Genomic DNA, 22,644 nt, shown 5'->3' on the forward strand with positions numbered 1-22,644 from the left:
CACATTGTATACCACACAGTGTTACACATTGTGTACCACACAGTGTTACACACTGTATACCACACGATGCTACACATTGTATGCCACACGATGCTGCACATTGTATACCACACACAACTACACATTGTATACCACAGAGTGCTACACATTGTATACCACACGGTGATTTACATTGCATACCACATGGTGCTACATATTGCATACCATACATTGCATACCACACGGTGCTAAATATTGTATACCATACATTGTATACCACACAGTGCTACACGTTGTATACCATACATTGCATACCACACGGTGTTACACATTGTATACCACACATTGCATACCACAGTAAGTCACACATTTCATACCACACATTGCTACATATTGTATACCACACAGTGTTACACAATGTATACCACACGATGCTACACATCGTATACCACATGGTGCTACATATTGCATACCACACAGTGCTACACATTGTATACCACATATTGCATACCACACAGTGTTACACATTGTATACCACTCATTGCATACCACACAGTGTTACACATTGTATACCACACATTGCATACCACACGATGCTACACATTGTATACCACACATTGCATTCCACACAGTGTTACACATTGTATACTACACATTGCATACCGCAGTGTTACACATTGCATACCACACAGTGTTACACATTGTATACCACACGATGCTACACATCGTATACCACATGGTGCTACATATTGCATACCACAATGTGCCACACATTGTATACCACAATGTGCCACACATTGTATACCACAATGTGCCACTCATTGTATACCACACAGTGTTACACATTTTATACCACAATGTGCCACACATTGCATACCACACAGTGTTACACATTGTATACCACACATTGCATACCACAATGTGCCACACATTGCATACCACAATGTGCCACACATTGCATACCACACAGTGTTACACATTGTATACCACACAGTGTTACACATTGCATACCACACAGTGTTACACATTGCATACCACACAGTGTTACACATTGCATACCACACAGTGTTACACATTGCATACCACAGTGTTACACATTGCATACCACACAGTGTTACACATTGCATACCACACAGTGTTACACATTGCATACCACACAGTGTTACACATTGCATACCACACAGTGTTACACATTGCATACCACAGTGTTACACATTGCATACCACACAGTGTTACACATTGCGTACCACACAGTGTTACACATTGCATACCACACAGTGTTACACATTGTATACCACACAGTGTTACACATTGCATACCACACAGTGTTACACATTGTATACCACACAGTGTTACACATTGTATACCACACAGTGTTACACATTGTATACCACACAGTGTTACACATTGCATACCACAGTGTTACACATTGCATACCACACAGTCTTACACATTGTATACCACACAGTGTTACACATTGCATAACACAGTGTTACACATTGTATACCACAGTGTTACACATTGTATACCACACAGTGTTACACATTGTATACCACAGTGTTACACATTGTATACCACAGTGTTACACATTGCATACCACAGTGTTACACATTGCATACCACACAGTGTTACACATTGCATACCACACAGTGTTACACATTGCATACCACAGTGTTACACATTGTATACCACACAGTGTTACACATTGCATACCACACAGTGTTACACATTGTATACCACACAGTGTTACACATTGTATACCACACAGTGTTACACATTGTATACCACACAGTGTTACACATTGTATACCACACAGTGTTACACATTGTATACCACACAGTGTTACACATTGCATACCACACAGTGTTACACATTGTATACCACACAGTGTTACACATTGCATACCACACAGTGTTACACATTGTATACCACACAGTGTTACACATTGTATACCACACAGTGTTACACATTGTATACCACACAGTGTTACACATTGCATACCACAGTGTTACACATTGCATACCACACAGTGTTACACATTGTATACCACACAGTGTTACACATTGCATAACACAGTGTTACACATTGTATACCACACAGTGTTACACATTGTATACCACAGTGTTACACATTGTATACCACAGTGTTACACATTGCATACCACAGTGTTACACATTGCATACCACACAGTGTTACACATTGCATACCACACAGTGTTACACATTGCATACCACAGTGTTACACATTGTATACCACACAGTGTTACACATTGCATACCACACAGTGTTACACATTGTATACCACACAGTGTTACACATTGTATACCACATAGTGTTACACATTGTATACCACACAGTGTTACACATTGTATACCACACAGTGTTACACATTGTATACCACACAGTGTTACACATTGTATACCACACAGTGTTACACATTGTACACCACACAGTGTTACACATTGTACACCACACAGTGTTACACATTGTATACCACACAGTGTTACACATTGTATACCACACAGTGTTACACATTGCATACCACACAGTGTTACACATTGCATACCACACAGTGTTACACATTGCATACCACAGTGTTACACATTGTATACCACACAGTGTTACACATTGTATACCACACCGTCTTACACATTGTATACCACACAGTGTTACACATTGTGTACCACACAGTGTTACACACTGTATACCACACGATGCTACACATTGTATGCCACACGATGCTGCACATTGTATACCACACAACACTACACATTGTATACCACAGAGTGCTACACATTGTATACCACACGGTGCTTTACATTGCATACCACATGGTGCTACATATTGCATACCATACATTGCATACCACACGGTGCTAAATATTGTATACCATACATTGTATACCACACAGTGCTACACGTTGTATACCATACATTGCATACCACACGGTGTTACACATTGTATACCACACATTGCATACCACAGTAAGTCACTCATTGCATACCACACATTGCTACATATTGTATACCACAGTGTTACACAATGTATACCACACGATGCTACACATCGTATACCACATGGTGCTACATATTGCATACCACACAGTGCTACACATTGTATACCACATATTGCATACCACACAGTGTTACACATTGTATACCACTCATTGCATACCACACAGTGTTACACATTGTATACCACACATTGCATACCACACGATGCTACACATTGTATACCACACATTGCATACCACACAGTGTTACACATTGTATACTACACATTGCATACCGCAGTGTTACACATTGCATACCACACAGTGTTACACATTGTATACCACACGATGCTACACATCGTATACCACATGGTGCTACATATTGCATACCACAATGTGCCACACATTGTATACCACAATGTGCCACACATTGTATACCACAATGTGCCACTCATTGTATACCACACAGTGTTACACATTTTATACCACAATGTGCCACACATTGCATACCACACAGTGTTACACATTGTATACCACACATTGCATACCACAATGTGCCACACATTGCATACCACAATGTGCCACACATTGCATACCACACAGTGTTACACATTGTATACCACACAGTGTTACACATTGCATACCACACAGTGTTACACATTGCATACCACACAGTGTTACACATTGCATACCACACAGTGTTACACATTGCATACCACACAGTGTTACACATTGCATACCACACAGTGTTACACATTGCATACCACACAGTGTTACACATTGCATACCACACAGTGTTACACATTGCATACCACACAGTGTTACACATTGCATACCACAGTGTTACACATTGCATACCACACAGTGTTACACATTGCGTACCACACAGTGTTACACATTGCATACCACACAGTGTTACACATTGTATACCACACAGTGTTACACATTGCATACCACACAGTGTTACACATTGTATACCACACAGTGTTACACATTGTATACCACACAGTGTTACACATTGTATACCACACAGTGTTACACATTGCATACCACAGTGTTACACATTGCATACCACACAGTCTTACACATTGTATACCACACAGTGTTACACATTGCATAACACAGTGTTACACATTGTATACCAGTGTTACACATTGTATACCACACAGTGTTACACATTGTATACCACAGTGTTACACATTGTATACCACAGTGTTACACATTGCATACCACAGTGTTACACATTGCATACCACACAGTGTTACACATTGCATACCACACAGTGTTACACATTGCATACCACAGTGTTACACATTGTATACCACACAGTGTTACACATTGCATACCACACAGTGTTACACATTGTATACCACACAGTGTTACACATTGTATACCACACAGTGTTACACATTGTATACCACACAGTGTTACACATTGTATACCACAGTGTTACACATTGTATACCACAGTGTTACACATTGCATACCACACAGTGTTACACATTGTATACCACAGTGTTACACATTGCATACCACACAGTGTTACACATTGTATACCACACAGTGTTACACATTGTATACCACACAGTGTTACACATTGTATACCACACAGTGTTACACATTGCATACCACAGTGTTACACATTGCATACCACACAGTGTTACACATTGTATACCACACAGTGTTACACATTGCATAACACAGTGTTACACATTGTATACCACACAGTGTTACACATTGTATACCACAGTGTTACACATTGTATACCACAGTGTTACACATTGCATACCACAGTGTTACACATTGCATACCACACAGTGTTACACATTGCATACCACACAGTGTTACACATTGCATACCACAGTGTTACACATTGTATACCACACAGTGTTACACATTGCATACCACAGTGTTACACATTGTATACCACACAGTGTTACACATTGTATACCACATAGTGTTACACATTGTATACCATACAGTGTTACACATTGTATACCACACAGTGTTACACATTGTATACCACACAGTGTTACACATTGTATACCACACAGTGTTACACATTGTACACCACACAGTGTTACACATTGTACACCACACAGTGTTACACATTGTATACCACACAGTGTTACACATTGTATACCACACAGTGTTACACATTGCATACCACACAGTGTTACACATTGCATACCACACAGTGTTACACATTGCATACCACAGTGTTACACATTGTATACCACACGGTGCTACACATTGTATACCACACAGTGTTACACATTGTATACCACACAGTGTTACACTTTGCATACCACACAGTGTTACACATTGTATACCACACAGTGTTACACATTGTATACCACACAGTGTTACACATTGCATACCACACAGTGTTACACATTGTATACCACAGTGTTACACATTGTATACCACACAGTGTTACACATTGCATACCACAGTGTTACACATTGTATACCACACAGTGTTACACATTGTATAACACACATTGCATACCACACAGTGTTACACATTGTATACCACAGTGTTACACATTGTATACCAGTGTTACACATTGCATACCACACAGTGTTACACATTGCATACCACACAGTGTTACACATTGTATACCACACACTGTTACACATTGTATACCACACACTGTTACACATTGTATACCACACACTGTTACACATTGCATACCACAGTGTTACACATTGTATACCACACACTGTTACACATTGTATACCACACAGTGTTACACATTGTATACCACACAGTGTTACACATTGCATACCACAGTGTTACACATTGTATACCACAGTGTTACACATTGCATACCACACAGTGTTACACATTGTATACCACACAGTGTTACACATTGTATACCACACAGTGTTACACATTGCATACCACACAGTGTTACACATTGCATACCACAGTGTTACACATTGCATACCACACAGTGTTACACATTGCATACCACACAGTGTTACACATTGCATACCACACAGTGTTACACATTGTATACCACAGTGTTACACATTGTATACCACACAGTGTTACACATTGCATACCACAGTGTTACACATTGCATACCACACAGTGTTACACATTGCATACCACACAGTGTTACACATTGTATACCACAGTGTTACACATTGTATACCACACAGTGTTACACATTGCATACCACAGTGTTACACATTGTATACCACAGTGTTACACATTGTATACCACACAGTGTTACACATTGCATACCACAGTGTTAGACATTGTATACCACACAGTGTTACACATTGCATACCACACAGTGTTACACATTGTATACCACAGTGTTACACATTGTATACCACACAGTGTTACACATTGCATACCACAGTGTTACACATTGCATACCACACAGTGTTACACACTGTATACCACACAGTGTTACACATTGTATACCACACAGTGTTACACATTGTATACCACACAGTGTTACACATTGCATACCACAGTGTTGCACATTGCATACCACAGTGTTACACATTGCATACCACACAGTGTTACACATTGCATACCACACAGTGTTACACATTGCATACCACACAGTGTTACACATTGCATACCACACAGTGTTACACATTGTATACCACACAGTGTTACACATTGCATACCACAGTGTTACACATTGCATACCACAGTGTTACACATTGCATACCACACATTGTTACACATTGCATACCACACATTGTTACACATTGCATACCACACAGTGTTACACATTGCATACCACACAGTGTTACACATTGCATACCACACAGTGTTACACATTGCATACCACACAGTGTTACACATTGCATACCACACAGTGTTACACATTGCATACCACACAGTGTTACACATTGCATACCACAGTGTTACACATTGCATACCACACAGTGTTACACATTGCATACCACACAGTGTTACACATTGCATACCACACAGTGTTACACATTGCATACCACACAGTGTTACACATTGTATACCACACAGTGTTACACATTGTATACCACACAGTGTTACACATTGCATACCACAGTGTTACACATTGCATACCACAGTGTTACACATTGCATACCACACAGTGTTACACATTGCATACCACACAGTGTTACACATTGCATACCACACAGTGTTACACATTGTATACCACACAGTGTTACACATTGTATACCACACAGTGTTACACATTGTAAACCACACAGTGTTGCACATTGTATACCACACAGTGTTACACATTGTATACCACACAGTGTTACACATTGTATACCACACAGTGTTACACATTGTATACCACACAGTGTTACACATTGCATACCACACATTGTTACACATTGCATACCACACAGTGTTACACATTGCATACCACACAGTGTTACACATTGCATACCACACAGTGTTACACATTGCATACCACACAGTGTTACACATTGTATACCACACAGTGTTATACATTGTATACCACACAGTGTTACACATTGCATACCACACAGTGTTACACATTGTATACCACACAGTGTTACACATTGTATACCACACAGTGTTACACATTGTATACCACAGTGTTACACATTGTGTACCACACAGTGTTACACATTGCATACCACACAGTGTTACACATTGCATACCACAATGTGCCATACATTGCATACCACAATGTGCCACACATTGTATACCACAATGTGCCACACATTGTATACCACAATGTGCCACACATTGTATACCACACGATGCAATAGATGTTCAAATGCGCTGAAGATCAGATTAAATGATATGCTCATTGCACCACTGAAAGGTCATTGTAATCACAATGATAACATTGCAAGCAATATTGTGTGATTGTTTACGTCTGGAAAATATGTAACCTTCATTTAATTTTGCGTTGTTGATGCTACCGGTATATTTCTGGATGGATTTCCATTACTAATTCACATATAAATGTTGTCTTTTTATTTTTAGAAAGCCAGTAAGGAGAGTATGATAGAACATCAAGAGCAAATAAAAGAAATGGTTGGTAATGCTGGACTGAGACAAGATGAAATATTTATTAGTCCTGAACATTTTTCGTCTCTATTAACACAATTAAATAATTACAGGCATCAATGTGACATGACAGATGTTGTGATATGTGTGGGTGAGAGACAGTTCCCTTGTCATAGAGCAATTCTTGCTGGATGTAGTGAGTTTTTCCATCAACTTTTACAGACTCTACCTGCCTATGCAGAAAGTAAAGTTCAGAAATTAGTTATTGAAGACATTTATGTTGATACAGTTGACATATTTTTGAATTATGTTTATTCTGGTGTGGCTAAAATCACTGCAGATAATGTAGAACAGCTGTTGGACACTGCTAAGTTTTTTCAAGTTCAAAGATTGACTGAAGCCTGCACAGAATTCCTCAATAAGCACTGTTCATGAATGGATTTGATATTTTTGTGTTGTATTCTTGGATATGGCTGTACAATAAATAAACATGCTTTAAAAAGGGATGGTCAATGCAGAGTGTTTGAATTCCATGTAAGCAAACATATTTTACATGTGTTGTGTACATCACTATGAGTTCCATATCAAACACAACGCAATGCATCCTATTAACATTTTCACTGCCAGTTCCCTCTTTTCTTCACAAAATAGTCCTGTTATACTTTGCAATTTCCTTCAGAAAAAAAAAGCCAAATTTGTTGAGTAAAAAATATAAATTGACTCAAATTTTATCTTTTTGGCTCTAAAATTGCGGTTAATTTCTGAAAATATTGAAAAATATGAATAAGTGCAGAAAAATTTGTGGTGAACAGGTTAAGGTAAAGTGAATATTAAAAGGTGGACTGGTTATATTACTTATATTTTACCAGTCCTTATTTTATTTACACCGAGATATGAGGCTCTTGGGAGGATTACAATTTACATTTATTTTTCATTAATTAAATAGATATACATGTCACCATTCGGATTTACCTCTGTGTGTCAGTCCATCAATGTTTTTATGCATATTTATTTTATTCATCCGACTTAATGCCCATGCTTGATTAAGCACCCATCTCTTCACTTTTGGGACATTTCTGTTCTCCAGGTCAAATTCATCTAAGTGTCCATCATCTCCAAACAAAACCTAGTCTTTGATAATTGTTTGACTTTTCCCAAATAACTGTACATAGACTGTTTTTCGACAATGTCTTGTTCACAACCGTGAAAAGTGGTAAATACTAGTACTTACTTATTACATATTCAGTTTACCCTTTAAAAATTGCAAATTACTATTTCTTTTTTTTTAAATAATCCCCAAAATCAATTTCAACAAATCTAACTTTGAAACTGATAATTGACTTACACATTGCAATATCGGAATCCCTTCGAGAATTCTCGTAGAACTAAATTCTACAATACAGCATTCTGATTGGTTATTAACACACTTTGACCTAAAGGATATTTGTGCAGGTCAAATCATTTAAAAAACATAATGAAATTTGCTTTACGTCAAGAGTTTGCAGCTTTAACTGTTTTCACAGATCCTAATAAAATTAACATCCTAAATATTTGAATAAAATATGTATACACATGCAATATTTGTGTCATAAAATGGCCATACTACCAGTTGAACAGATTTAAATAATTCACTACGTTCAATTAAACACCATAGACTCCGGTCAGTCAAAATGACTATTTTGAACTGTAGGCATTAATCAGCGATTCTGTCGGTGACGGAGAGATAGAATCTAGGTCAGGGGAAGCCCCATGACCCCAAGATTCGTTTTCCCTTGCGTCACGAACCACGTGACCGAGCCCATATGGCGGCGCCATAGACGGCTGTACAATCACTCTTCTTTTTCTCCGCATCGAATGGAAATCAAGTCTAGCAAGCTCTGCCTGGATCACCTGCTTTTTTTCCTGTCCGGGTTTCTAGCTTGGGTTGTTGCCTTTGCCCGGCATTCGACATTGTAGCTGGTTTTACCCGCGTGTCATTTTCCCCTTTGTAGCTTAATCACTTGTTGGTTTCGTAACGTCTCCTTTCCTACTGTAATTCACTTCCCTCATGCATGTCATCTTCATTGTATGCTTGATCTAGGTATTTAGAAATGAATAGTTGTAATGACCAGGTTTTATGCACCAGGGCTCGCTGCCGTTTTTTTTGGGTATCCTCGTGTTTTGAGTCGACTGTGCAGTGGTTATATTCAGAATTTACTAGCATAGAACCCGCATCTGAAATGCTTTTGTCGTAGTTGCGTGCGGGGTTCGGGTTTTTTGCCGTGAAGGCATGTGTTTTTTCACTGGAGGTTTTTTTCAGAGACATCAAAATTGCTGAGACTGACTGCGTCGCTCGTTTCTTCACAGCAAGGTCGCACAATCAGTCTCACAGTCTGTTTTTTCAGGCGGTGGTTTACCCGATTTTAGGCTGTGACCCTGGAAGCTTTCCTCCTATGGGGCCCGTTGCGGGTCCCTTTGTGGACCCTTCCTTGCACGGCGCCGGGTTTGCCTCCGAGTTGAGGGCTTCGGTCGAAGGACTGTCGGGGCAATGGCGTCCCTGGCAGGCCGGGTAGATCAGACGCAGTCAGAGTGAGCTGTCTCCACTGCGGCCCCCTCGGTGGGCAAGCAGGAAGAAACACGAAAGCATGTTAGCATTCAAACACGTCTCTTCCGGGGAACCCCTGTTCCCAGTCACGACGCTCCTACTAATTTGGGTGAGGCCGAGGCTCAGGCTAATTGCACCAGGACTTCTCTGGAGCCTCAGGCACTAAATGCCAACGGTGTGCTGGCAGCCAAGACTCCGATCTCAGGGCAGGGCACACATTGACCCCCCTACTTTCAGCCAGCCAAGGTTCGTCGCACGGTAACGGTACAACGGTAATGAATTTATCCTTGTGTCTGCTCTCCGCTGTGGGTTTTGGACTCCCTTCTTACCAACCCATAGGCGTCCCCAAATGGAACCGACCCTGTCATGAGACGCACAGTCGAACATGCTCCCTCTCACATATTTAAAGTGAAAGGAGATGCAGTTTGCTCGCGTTCTACAGCCGGTTCTCTGGGCGGTCTCTCAGAGTCTTCCATTCGTAATGTCTCGGTGAGCCACACTTTCGGGGTGATGCAGAGTATCATCAATCCCAGTGATACGATGTAAATACCCCACCCTTGATCCTAAGGCGACCACCTAAGGTTGCTTCAATGCTTAGGGGATCACAGGCGTCGAGATCCAAAGCAATCCCGTTGGCATGTCTCTCCCTGTCCGTCTTAGTGCGTGGGCGGGCGTTGGTCAGCCACAGAGGACGTAACGCTTAAGGCCCCCGGGTGGGGAAAACCTTAGGCAACTCTTCCCACTGGACCAAACGCTACCCGGTCGGTGTTATTTCGCGATCAGACCCCATAGCATGGGATCAGACCAAAACGCCCCCAACCCGATCCCAAGGCTCCTTCCCCAGACTCCGGTACCACAAATTTCCATTTGTCAAACCTGGCAATAAAGGATAGCTGCGTTCCATGGGCGTTCTCGCCAGCTCAATTGAAAACGACTCATCCAGCCATGAGGGCAGAGTTGCTCGAGCGCATTATTGTACATTATTGTCCAGGACTCTGGAGACCTCGGAGACAGAACACACCAGCCTCCTAGACCAGGCAACACATTTACTCGTGGGCCACCGCACATCTACATGCGACATCCCCTAGTGTCACCTGGCTCTCTTGGCCGAGCCACTACTGTGCTACGAGATGCGGCCTTAGACGCACGTATTTTCGCCGACGCGCTGAGTCAGGGGGTACGTCCCCACCTCAGTGACGCAGACTGAACATCTTCCACCCTCTTTGTTCAGGGAATGGTGGGTACAGTCTCAGAGCTTCAGAGTGCAATGAACCAGAGGTTTCAGATCAAATCCGCTAGCCAGTTGGTCCTGCCAAGGGCAAGCAGAGGGCACCCCAAGCACAGAAAACACAACGCCCTATTGGCGTCGTCCGCTAGCCAGAGTCAGCCAGGAGACAAGTGCTCATACCCTTCCATGGGAGGGAAGAGTAGTGGCACGCCCCCAGGGAAGAAAGAGCTCCTCACTCTCCCTGGGTGGACGTCTAACCCGGCAGCAGGGGAAGCGTGTTTGACGCTCACCTCTGCAACCGGGGGGACAGGCATGTGTTCGGCCAGTGGCCAGGTCACAACTTAGTGACTACCTCAGGCCTTGGGGAACTCACCTCATGGGAGAAGAGAGCACCCCCCTCGCAACTGCCAAACCCATGGCCACATATCCCTGTCGTACACAGATTGCTCCGGTGTAGTCCGGTTTGGAGACAGCGGGTGACCGATCCCTGGACCTTTCCAGGTGGTGACATCTGGTTACGGGATATCGCTGAAATCTCCATCTCCCCCGTCAGTGTCTCCCCTGTTGAGCATTGCCAGGGGACTCCCGCAAGGCGGAAGCAATCAGACAGGAAGTAGCAGTTTGCTGGGAAAAGGCGCCATACACAAGGTAGATCAGCCGGAACTACATGTAAATCCAGGCTTCTTCCTAAATGTGTTCGTAGTACCAAATCTACAAGTGGCGGGCGTCCAGTTCTAGCAGACTGAATCAGTATGTGCTCTTTGATCGGTTCCACATGGAGACACCATTCAGGGTTCTTCTCTCCATCCACCGTTTCGACTGGATAACCCCACTAGACTAGCGGGGCCTACCTGCACATACCAATGCACCCAGCGAGTGGCCATCTCCTTCGAATCGCCTAGCTGGGCCAAGTATTTGAATTTCGAGTGGCCCCCGTTCGGGTTATGCACAGCGACCTACGTGTTCACCAGAGTAACGAAACAGGTAGTGCTGCAGCTTCACCAAATGTCAGTACACCTCAATTTGTTCCCAGACTACTGGTTACTACACAACCCGGACAAGGGGTTAATAGCCAAACACGTCAGGCTAACACAGGATTTACTTCACCATTTTGGCTTGTTAGTAAATCGACAAGTCCCACCTCGACCCAACACGCAGGTGTCCCTGCCATGGTGTTTTGACACAGAGGTAAGCTTGGTTTAGCTATTGCAAGCGTGTTGCTTAGCGCTAATCAGCCTAGCTGAATGCCTAGTCAGCGTTCCCTCAGTGTCCCTCCGAGAACTAATGCGGATCATCAGAATCATGACCTCGATTCGAAGGGTCGTTCCCCACACCGCACAACGCAGCCACCCGGTATAACGCTTGTTATAACGCTGAGCTCTCCTATGGGAACTAGATAGGCGGGTTTTGCTCTGGGACCAAGTGAAGGAAGCCCTACCCTGGTGGTCATCACTGGCCAACCTCGGACAGGGGTGCCCCTTGGACCCGCTCGCCACAGGTATGACTCTGGTAACTGATGCCTCCTCCCAAGGTTGGGGAGCGCATCTACTGGACGAACAAGTCCAAGTATATGGCCCACATTAGTTTCGGGACTACCATATCAACCGGCTCGAACTGAAAGCAGTATACTTAGCACTACCACGTTTTCTACTCGTAGTTCGAGACCACAGAGTCTTGATTCTTCATCAATCTGATGATGGGTTTTCAATATGAAATCCAAGACATTCTTGTCAATAAACACGCTGGCAAATGAGATAATTAATTACCTTCTTGTAAAGTATGTTGTACTGCAGTGTTTTTCGCTGAGAACACAGCATTCAAATGAACACACGATTTTGACAAGTACCAGTTAATAATTGTTTAATATTTACACGGTAAACAGGCAAAGTTATTGGTAAGGAGGACAGTCCATTATACAAGATTTTGTAATATACATGTATATATTTGATAATATATTTGTTTACTCTCTCTGAGCTCAGACATACTGAATTTGTTCATGAATGTGTACGTGAATGTCTTGCACACACCATTTACTCAAATCCTGCTGTTTTTTTATTAATTTGTAATTAATTCCACCCAAGAAAAATCTCCAATAGTTGATTCTTCCACTATTGATTTTCAAGTGGTTAGTTGATTTGCAGAAAATAACTGTATTGATCTAATTTCCATATTTTTGCGAGGGTGTGGTCATTATTGTGAAAAGCACACCTACTCGTTCCAAGGTGTAATCATACCAAATCTGAATAAAAACGAAATAGTGGTAGAGATAGCAGCAAATAACTGCATTGATTTAATTTGAATATTTTTCTTGGGGAGGGGGGGGGGCATTATTGCAAAAAGCACATCTACCCGTGTCAAGGTGTATTCATACCAAATATGAACGAAATCAGCTAAATTGTTGCTGAGATCAAACAAAATAACTGGATTTAGCTAATTTGCACATTTTGTGGGTAGGGTGTGGTCATATTAATTAAGTTGTCTCTTTATGCAACGAAACATTAGTCTTTGTACTTAAAAACTGCCGTCAAGACGCAATAGAAATTATGGGAGCTATCCAAGTACCCGCGACTTAGCCGAATCGCGACTTACCGAGGTGCGACTTGTCGAGGGGTCACTGTAATAATCTAAAAGATGACTTCCGGTGATAAGGAAGCTATTTTGAAATTGGATTCTGAGAAGTTGGTTCTGAGTTCTGAAAAGTATACACTACCCAGTGGTGCGCATCTTAGTAACATAGAACGTTCTGTGACGGAGCTCTTCCCGCGAGAATATTGCTGGGCATGTTACATTTCTATTTACTTCAATGAAATATGCCTAATTGAAAATAGATGTTTTAACTGTATGATAATGTTTTCTCAATATTTCAATTAAATGAGCATGATTCTTCAATAATTTTGAAATAATGATTTTTTTCAAGTGTAAATTTTCCTAATTTCCAAACGGTTTCTTTCTTATGTACCTGCTTTCCAAAATACTAGTACATCAATTTGGAATTTTAATTTCCATTGCTCTGCAAATCTTTATGCAATATCTAACATATTTTGCAGTTCAACTGCCCAGAATAGAGCAGGTATTGTCATAGTAGTAGCGACTGTCAATAGACCGTTTTATAGTCAACATATACGACATATTTAATACACACGAGAGAATGAAATGAATCACGTCAATGTCACATGAGTACGTATTGCACATACGCGAAATTTACGTAGAAATAAACACATTCCTGCATTAGGTTTTATAACATATTTGATACATCGTTTTTTTTTCAGAACAGGTTTGCTTTGTCTGTAGGCAGAACTATGAATGAATATTCATGAAAATTGTTTCCCAATCAAATACATGTTTGCAGACGGACCCGGTAAAAACCGTTGCTATGGAGACATAGCATTGCATTTACCTTTTTAGCAGGATAACTCTATAAGCTATATGAGAATCTTCATGCAATTTTAGAAGAAAATGCCAAGAGATTAGATTGTTAGGGCTTCTGAATCCGGTTGCCATGGAAACACGAATAGTGGCAGTGATTCGACACCATTGCCAGACAGGATTATTCTCAGGATAATAGTGTGCCACGGTGGGTTGAGGCTTTTAGAGTGACTTTTTGTTAAAACATTGTCATAATTACACATTATTACTGTGTCTACTTCTAATATATATAACCCAATATATATTACCATAAAACAAATTAAATGCAATAAATTTATTATTTGTATACACAGTTTTATTACAATTAAATGATGAAGTGAGTGATGTTTTTTGTTGTTGTTGTTGTTGTTGTTGTTGTTTTTCACAGAGAGCCCAGGGACTATATTTAATAGCTGCGTGTACATCTGATGTATGGTTTGACTCCAAAAACGCCGACCTGAATCATCTTGTATGAAAGGTAAATCATTACATTGAATCAAGGGCAGTAGGCAAAAGTGCCTGGGTTAATACAAAACTAGAGATAATACATGAATATTTCCTTCTTGGATAAAATAAGTTATTATTAACAATCTAGAAAAGATAAAACAGTACTACGAGCATTATATTCTAAACAGATTACATCTTGTATAAATGGCAACTAAGTACATTGAATGGTAAACTGACTGCATCTTGTATGAATGGCAACTCATTACATTGAATGGTAAACGGGCTACATCTTGTTTGTATGGTAACTCATTACATTGAATGGTAAACTGACTACATCTTGTATGAATAGCAACTCATTACATTTAATGATAAACTGACTACATCTTGTATGAATGGCAACTCATTACATTGAATGATAAACGGGCTACATCTTGTTTGTATGGTAACTCATTACATTGAATGGTAAACTGACTACATCTTGTATGAATAGCAACTCATTACATTGAATGATAAACTGACTACATCTTGTATGAATGGCAACTCAATACATTGAATGGTAAACTGACTACATCTTGTATGAATGGCAACTCATTACATTGAATGGTAAACGGGATACATCTTGTATGAATGGCAACTCATTACATTGAATGGTGAACTGACTACATCTTGTATGAATGGCAACTCATTACATTGACAGGTAAATGGACTACATCTTGTATGAATTGGCAACTCATTACATTGAATGATAAACGGGCTACATCTTGCTTGCATGGTAACTCATTACATTGAATGGTAAACTGACTACATCTTGTGTGAATGGAAACTCATTGCATTGAATGGTAAACTGATTACACCTTGTATGAATGGCAAGTCATTACATTGAATGGTAAACGGGCTACATCTTGTATATATGGCAACTCATTACATTGACAGATAAATGGACCACATCTTGTATGAATGGCAACTCATTACATTGAATGTTAAACTGACTAAATCTTGTACGAATAGCAACTCATTACATTGAATGATAAACTGACTACATCTTGTATGAATAGCAACTCATTACATTGAATTGTAAACTAACTACATCTTGTATGAATGGCAACCCATTGCATTGAATGGTAAACTGACTACATCTTGTATGAATGGCAACTCATTACATTGAATGGTAAACTGACTACATCTTGTATGAATGGCAACTCATTACATTGACAGGTAAATGGACTACATCTTGTATGAATTGGCAACTCATTACATTGAATGGTAAACGGGCTACATCTTGCTTGCATGGTAACTCATTACATTGAATGGTAAACTGACTACATCTTGTGTGAATGGAAACTCATTGCATTGAATGGTAAACCGATTACACCTTGTATGAATGGCAAGTCATTACATTGAATGGTAAACGGGCTACATCTTGTATGTATGGCAACTCATTACATTGACAGATAAATGGACCACATCTTGTATGAATGGCAACTCATTACATTGAATGTTAAACTGACTAAATCTTGTACGAATAGCAACTCATTACATTGAATGATAAACTGACTACATCTTGTATGAATAGCAACTCATTACATTGAATTGTAAACTAACTACATCTTGTATGAATGGCAACCCATTGCATTGAATGGTAAACTGACTACATCTTGTATGAATGGCAACTCATTACATTGAATGGTAAACGGGTTACATCTTGTTTGTATGGTAACTCATTACATTGAATGGTAAACTGACTACATCTTGTATGAATAGCAACTCATTACATTGAATGATAAACGGACTACATCTTGTATGAATGGTAACTCATTACATTGAATGATAAACGGGCTACATCTTGTTTGTATGGTAACTCATTACATTGAATGGTAAACTGACTGCATCTTGTATGAATGGCAACTCATTACATTGAAGGGTAAACGGGCTACATCTTGTTTGTATGGTAACTCATTACATTGAATGGTAAACTGACTACATCTTGTATGAATAGCAACTCATTACATTGAATGATAAACTGACTACATCTTGTATGAATGGCAACTCATTACATTGAATGATAAACGGGCTACATCTTGTTTGTATGGTAACTCATTACATTGAATGGTAAACTGACTGCATCTTGTATGAATGGCAACTCATTACATTGAAGGGTAAACGGGCTACATCTTGTATGAATGGCAACTCATTACATTGAATGGTAAACTGACTACATCTTGTATGAATGGCAACTCATTACATTGAATGGTGAACGGGCTACATCTTGTCTGTATGGTACCTCATTACATTGAATGGTAAACTGACTACATCTTGTATGAATAGCAACTCATTACATTGAATGATAAACGGACTACATCTTGTATGAATGGCAACTCATTACATTGAATGGTAAACTGACTACATCTTGTATGAATGGCAACTCATTACATTGAATGGTGAACGGGCTACATCTTGTCTGTATGGTAACTCATTACATTGAATGGTAAACTGACTACATCTTGTATGAATAGCAACTCATTACATTGAATGATAAACTGACTACATCTTGTATGAATGGCAACTCATTACATTGAATGGTAAACTAACTACATCTTGTATGAATGGCAACCCACTACATTGAATGGTAAACTGACTACATCTTGTATGAATTGGCAACTCATTACATTGCATGGTAAACGGGCTACATCTTGTATGTATGGCAACTCATTACATTGACAGATAAATGGACCACATCTTGTATGAATGGCAACTCACTACATTGAATGATAAACTGACTACATCTTGTATGAATAGCAACTCATTACATTTAATTGTAAACTAACTACATCTTGTATGAATGGCAACCCATTGCATTGAATGGTAAACTGACTGCATCTTGTATGAATGGCAACTCATTACATTGAAGGGTAAACGGGCTACATCTTGTTTGTATGGCAACTCATTACATTGAATGGTAAACTGACTACATCTTGTATGAATAGCAACTCATTACATTGAATGATAAACGGACTACATCTTGTATGAATGGCAACTCATTACATTGAAGGGTAAACGGGCTACATCTTGTTTGTATGGCAACTCATTACATTGAATGGTAAACTGACTACATCTTGTATGAATAGCAACTCATTACATTGAATGATAAACGGACTACATCTTGTATGAATGGCAACTCATTACATTGAATGGTAAACTGACTACATCTTGTATGAATGGCAACTCATTACATTGAATGGTGAACGGGCTACATCTTGTCTGTATGGTAACTCATTACATTGAATGGTAAACTGACTACATCTTGTATGAATAGCAACTCATTACATTGAATGATAAATGGACTACATCTTGTATGAATGGCAACTCATTACATTGAATGGTAAACTGACTACATCTTGTATGAATGGCACTCACTACATTGAATGTTAAACTGACTACATCTTGTATGAATGGCAACTCATTACATTGAATGGTAAACTGGCTACATCTTGTTTGAATGGTAAATTATTACATTGAATGGTAAAATGACTACATCTTGTATGAATAGCAACTCATTACATTGAATGATAAACTGACTACATCTTGTATGAATGGCAACTCATTACATTGAATGGTAAACTAACTACATCTTGTATGAATGGCAACCCACTACATTGAATGGTAAACTGACAACATCTTGTATGAATTGGCAACTCATTACATTGAATGGTAAACGGGCTACATCTTGCTTGCATGGTAACTCATTACATTGAATGGTAAATTAACTACATCTTGTGTGTATGGCAACTCATTGCATTGAATGGTAAACTGATTACATCTTGTATGAATGGCAACTCATTACATTGCATGGTAAACGGGCTACATCTTGTATGTATGGCAACTCATTACATTGACAGATAAATGGACCACATCTTGTATGAATGGCAACTCATTACATTGAATGGTAAACGGGTTACATCTTGTTTGTATGGTAACTCATTACATTGAATGGTAAACTGACTACATCTTGTATGAATAGCAACTCATTACATTGAATGATAAACGGACTACATCTTGTATGAATGGCAACTCATTACATTGAATGGTGAACGGGCTACATCTTGTCTGTATGGTAACTCATTACATTGAATGGTAAACTGACTACATCTTGTATGAATAGCAACTCATTACATTGAATGATAAATGGACTACATCTTGTATGAATGGCAACTCATTACAATGAATGGTAAACTGACTACATCTTGTATGAATGGCACTCACTACATTGAATGTTAAACTGACTACATCTTGTATGAATGGCAACTCATTACATTGAATGGTAAACTGGCTACATCTTGTTTGTATGGTAAATCATTACATTGAATGGTAAAATGACTACATCTTGTATGAATAGCAACTCATTACATTGAATGATAAACTGACTACATCTTGTATGAATGGCAACTCATTACATTGAATGGTAAACTAACTATATCTTGTATGAATGACAACCCACTACATTGAATGGTAAACTGACTACATCTTGTATGAATTGGCAACTCATTACATTGAATGGTAAACGGGCTACATCTTGCTTGCATGGTAACTCATTACATTGAATGGTAAACTGACTACATCTTGTGTGTATGGCAACTCATTGCATTGAATGGTAAACTGATTACATCTTGTATGAATGGCAAGTCATTACATTGAATGGTAAACGGGCTACATCTTGTATGTATGGCAACTCATTACATTCACAGATAAATGGACCACATCTTGTATGAATGGCAACTAATTACATTGAATGGTAAACTGACTACATCTTGTACGAATAGCAACTCATTACATTGATTTCTAAACTACCTACATCTTGTATGAATGGCAACCCATTGCATTAAATGGTAAACTGACTACATCTTGTATGAATGGCAACTCATTACATTGAATGGTAAACGGGTTACATCTTGTTTGTATGGTAACTCATTACATTGAATGGTAAACTGACTACATCTTGTATGAATAGCAACTCATTACATTGAATGATAAACGGACTACATCTTGTATGAATGGCAACTCATTACATTGAATGATAAACGGGCTACATCTTGTTTGTATGGTAACTCATTACATTGAATGGTAAACTGACTGCATCTTTTATGAATGGCAACTCATTACATTGAATGGTAAACGGGCTACATCTTGTATGAATAGCAACTCAATACATTGAATGATAAACTGACTACATCTTGTATGAATGGCAACTCATTACATTGAATGGTAAACTGACTACATCTTGTATGAATGGCAACTCATTACATTGAATGGTAAACTGACTACATCTTGTATGAATGGCAACTCACTACATTGAATGTTAAACCGACTACATCTTGTATGAATGGCAACTCATTACATTGAATGGTAAACGGGCTACATCTTGTTTGTATGGTAAAGCATTACATTGAATGGTAATCTGACTACATCTTGTATGAATAGCAACTCATTACATTGAATGATAAACTGACTACATCTTGTATGAATGGCAACTCATTACATTGAATGGTAAACTAACAACATCTTGTATGAATGGCAACTCACTACATTGAATGGTAAACTGACTACATCTTGTTTGTATGGTAACTCATTACATTGAATGGTAAACTGACTACATCTTGTACGAATAGCAACTCATTACATTGAATGATAAACTGACTACATCTTGTATGAATAGCAACTCATTACATTGAATTGTAAACTAACTACATCTTGTATGAATGGCAACCCATTGCATTGAATGGTAAACTGACTACATCTTGTATGAATGGCAACTCATTACATTGAATGGTAAACTGACTACATCTTGTATGAATGGCAACTCATTATATTGAATGATAAACGAGCTACATCTTGTTTGTATGGTAACTCATTACATTGAATGGTAAACTGACTACATCTTGTATGAATGGCAACTCATTACATTGAATGGTAAACGGACTACATCTTGTATGAATGGCAACTCATTACATTGAATGGTAAACTGACTATATCTTGTATGAAAGGCAACTCATTACATTGAATGGTAAACTGACTACATCTTGTATGAATTGCAACTCATTACATTGAATGGTAAACGGACTACATCTTGTATGAATTGCAACTCATTACATTGAATGGTAAACGGACAACATCTTGTATGAAAGGCAACTCATTACATTGAATGGTAAACGGACTACATCGTGTATGAATGGCAACTCATTACATTGAATGATAAACTGACTACATCTTGTGTGTATGGCAACTCATTGCATTGAATGGTAAACTGAATATATCTTGTATGAAGGGCAACTCATTACATTGAATGGTAAACGGGCTACATCTTGTATGTATGGCAACTCATTACATTGAATGGTAAACTGACTACATCTTGTTTGTATGGTAACTCATTACATTGAATGGTAAACTGACTACATCTTGTACGAATAGCAACTCATTACATTGAATGATAAACTGACTACATCTTGTATGAATAGCAACTCATTACATTGAATTGTAAACTAACTACATCTTGTATGAATGGCAACCCATTACATTGAATGGTAAACTGACTACATCTTGTATGAATGGCAACTCATTACATTGAATGGTAAACTGACTACATCTTGTATGAATGGCAACTCATTACATTGAATGATAAACGAGCTACATCTTGTTTGTATGGTAACTCTTTACATTGAATGGTAAACTGACTACATCTTGTATGAAAGGCAACTCATTACATTGAATGGTAAACTGACTACATCTTGTATGAATGGCAACTCATTACATTGAATGGTAAACGGACTACATCTTGTATGAATGGCAACTCATTACATTGAATGGTAAACTGACTACATCTTGTATGAAAGGCAACTCATTACATTGAATGGTAAACTGACTACATCTTGTATGAATTGCAACTCATTACATTGAATGGTAAACGGACTACATCTTGTATGAATTGCAACTCATTACATTGAATGGTAAACGGA

At 39.1% G+C, this 22,644-nt stretch overlaps 1 protein-coding gene across 1 annotated transcript in view; it reads left to right on the top strand.

Moving 5' to 3' along the window:
• The window catches only part of LOC102807726 (uncharacterized), a 72,995-nt gene extending 64,516 nt beyond the window's left edge, over positions 1-8,479 (top strand). Inside the window, exon 3 of the mRNA XM_085507604.1 lies at positions 7,950-8,479. Coding sequence (XP_085363730.1) covers positions 7,950-8,408 — 459 coding nt within the window. The 3' untranslated portion in view covers positions 8,409-8,479. The remainder of the gene's footprint in view (positions 1-7,949) is intronic.
• The last annotated feature ends 14,165 nt before the right edge of the window (positions 8,480-22,644 follow it).

The sequence above is a fragment of the Saccoglossus kowalevskii genome, chromosome 14 (genome assembly GCF_978046115.1).
Source record: "Saccoglossus kowalevskii chromosome 14, keSacKowa6.1, whole genome shotgun sequence".
NCBI lineage: Eukaryota > Metazoa > Hemichordata > Enteropneusta > Harrimaniidae > Saccoglossus > Saccoglossus kowalevskii.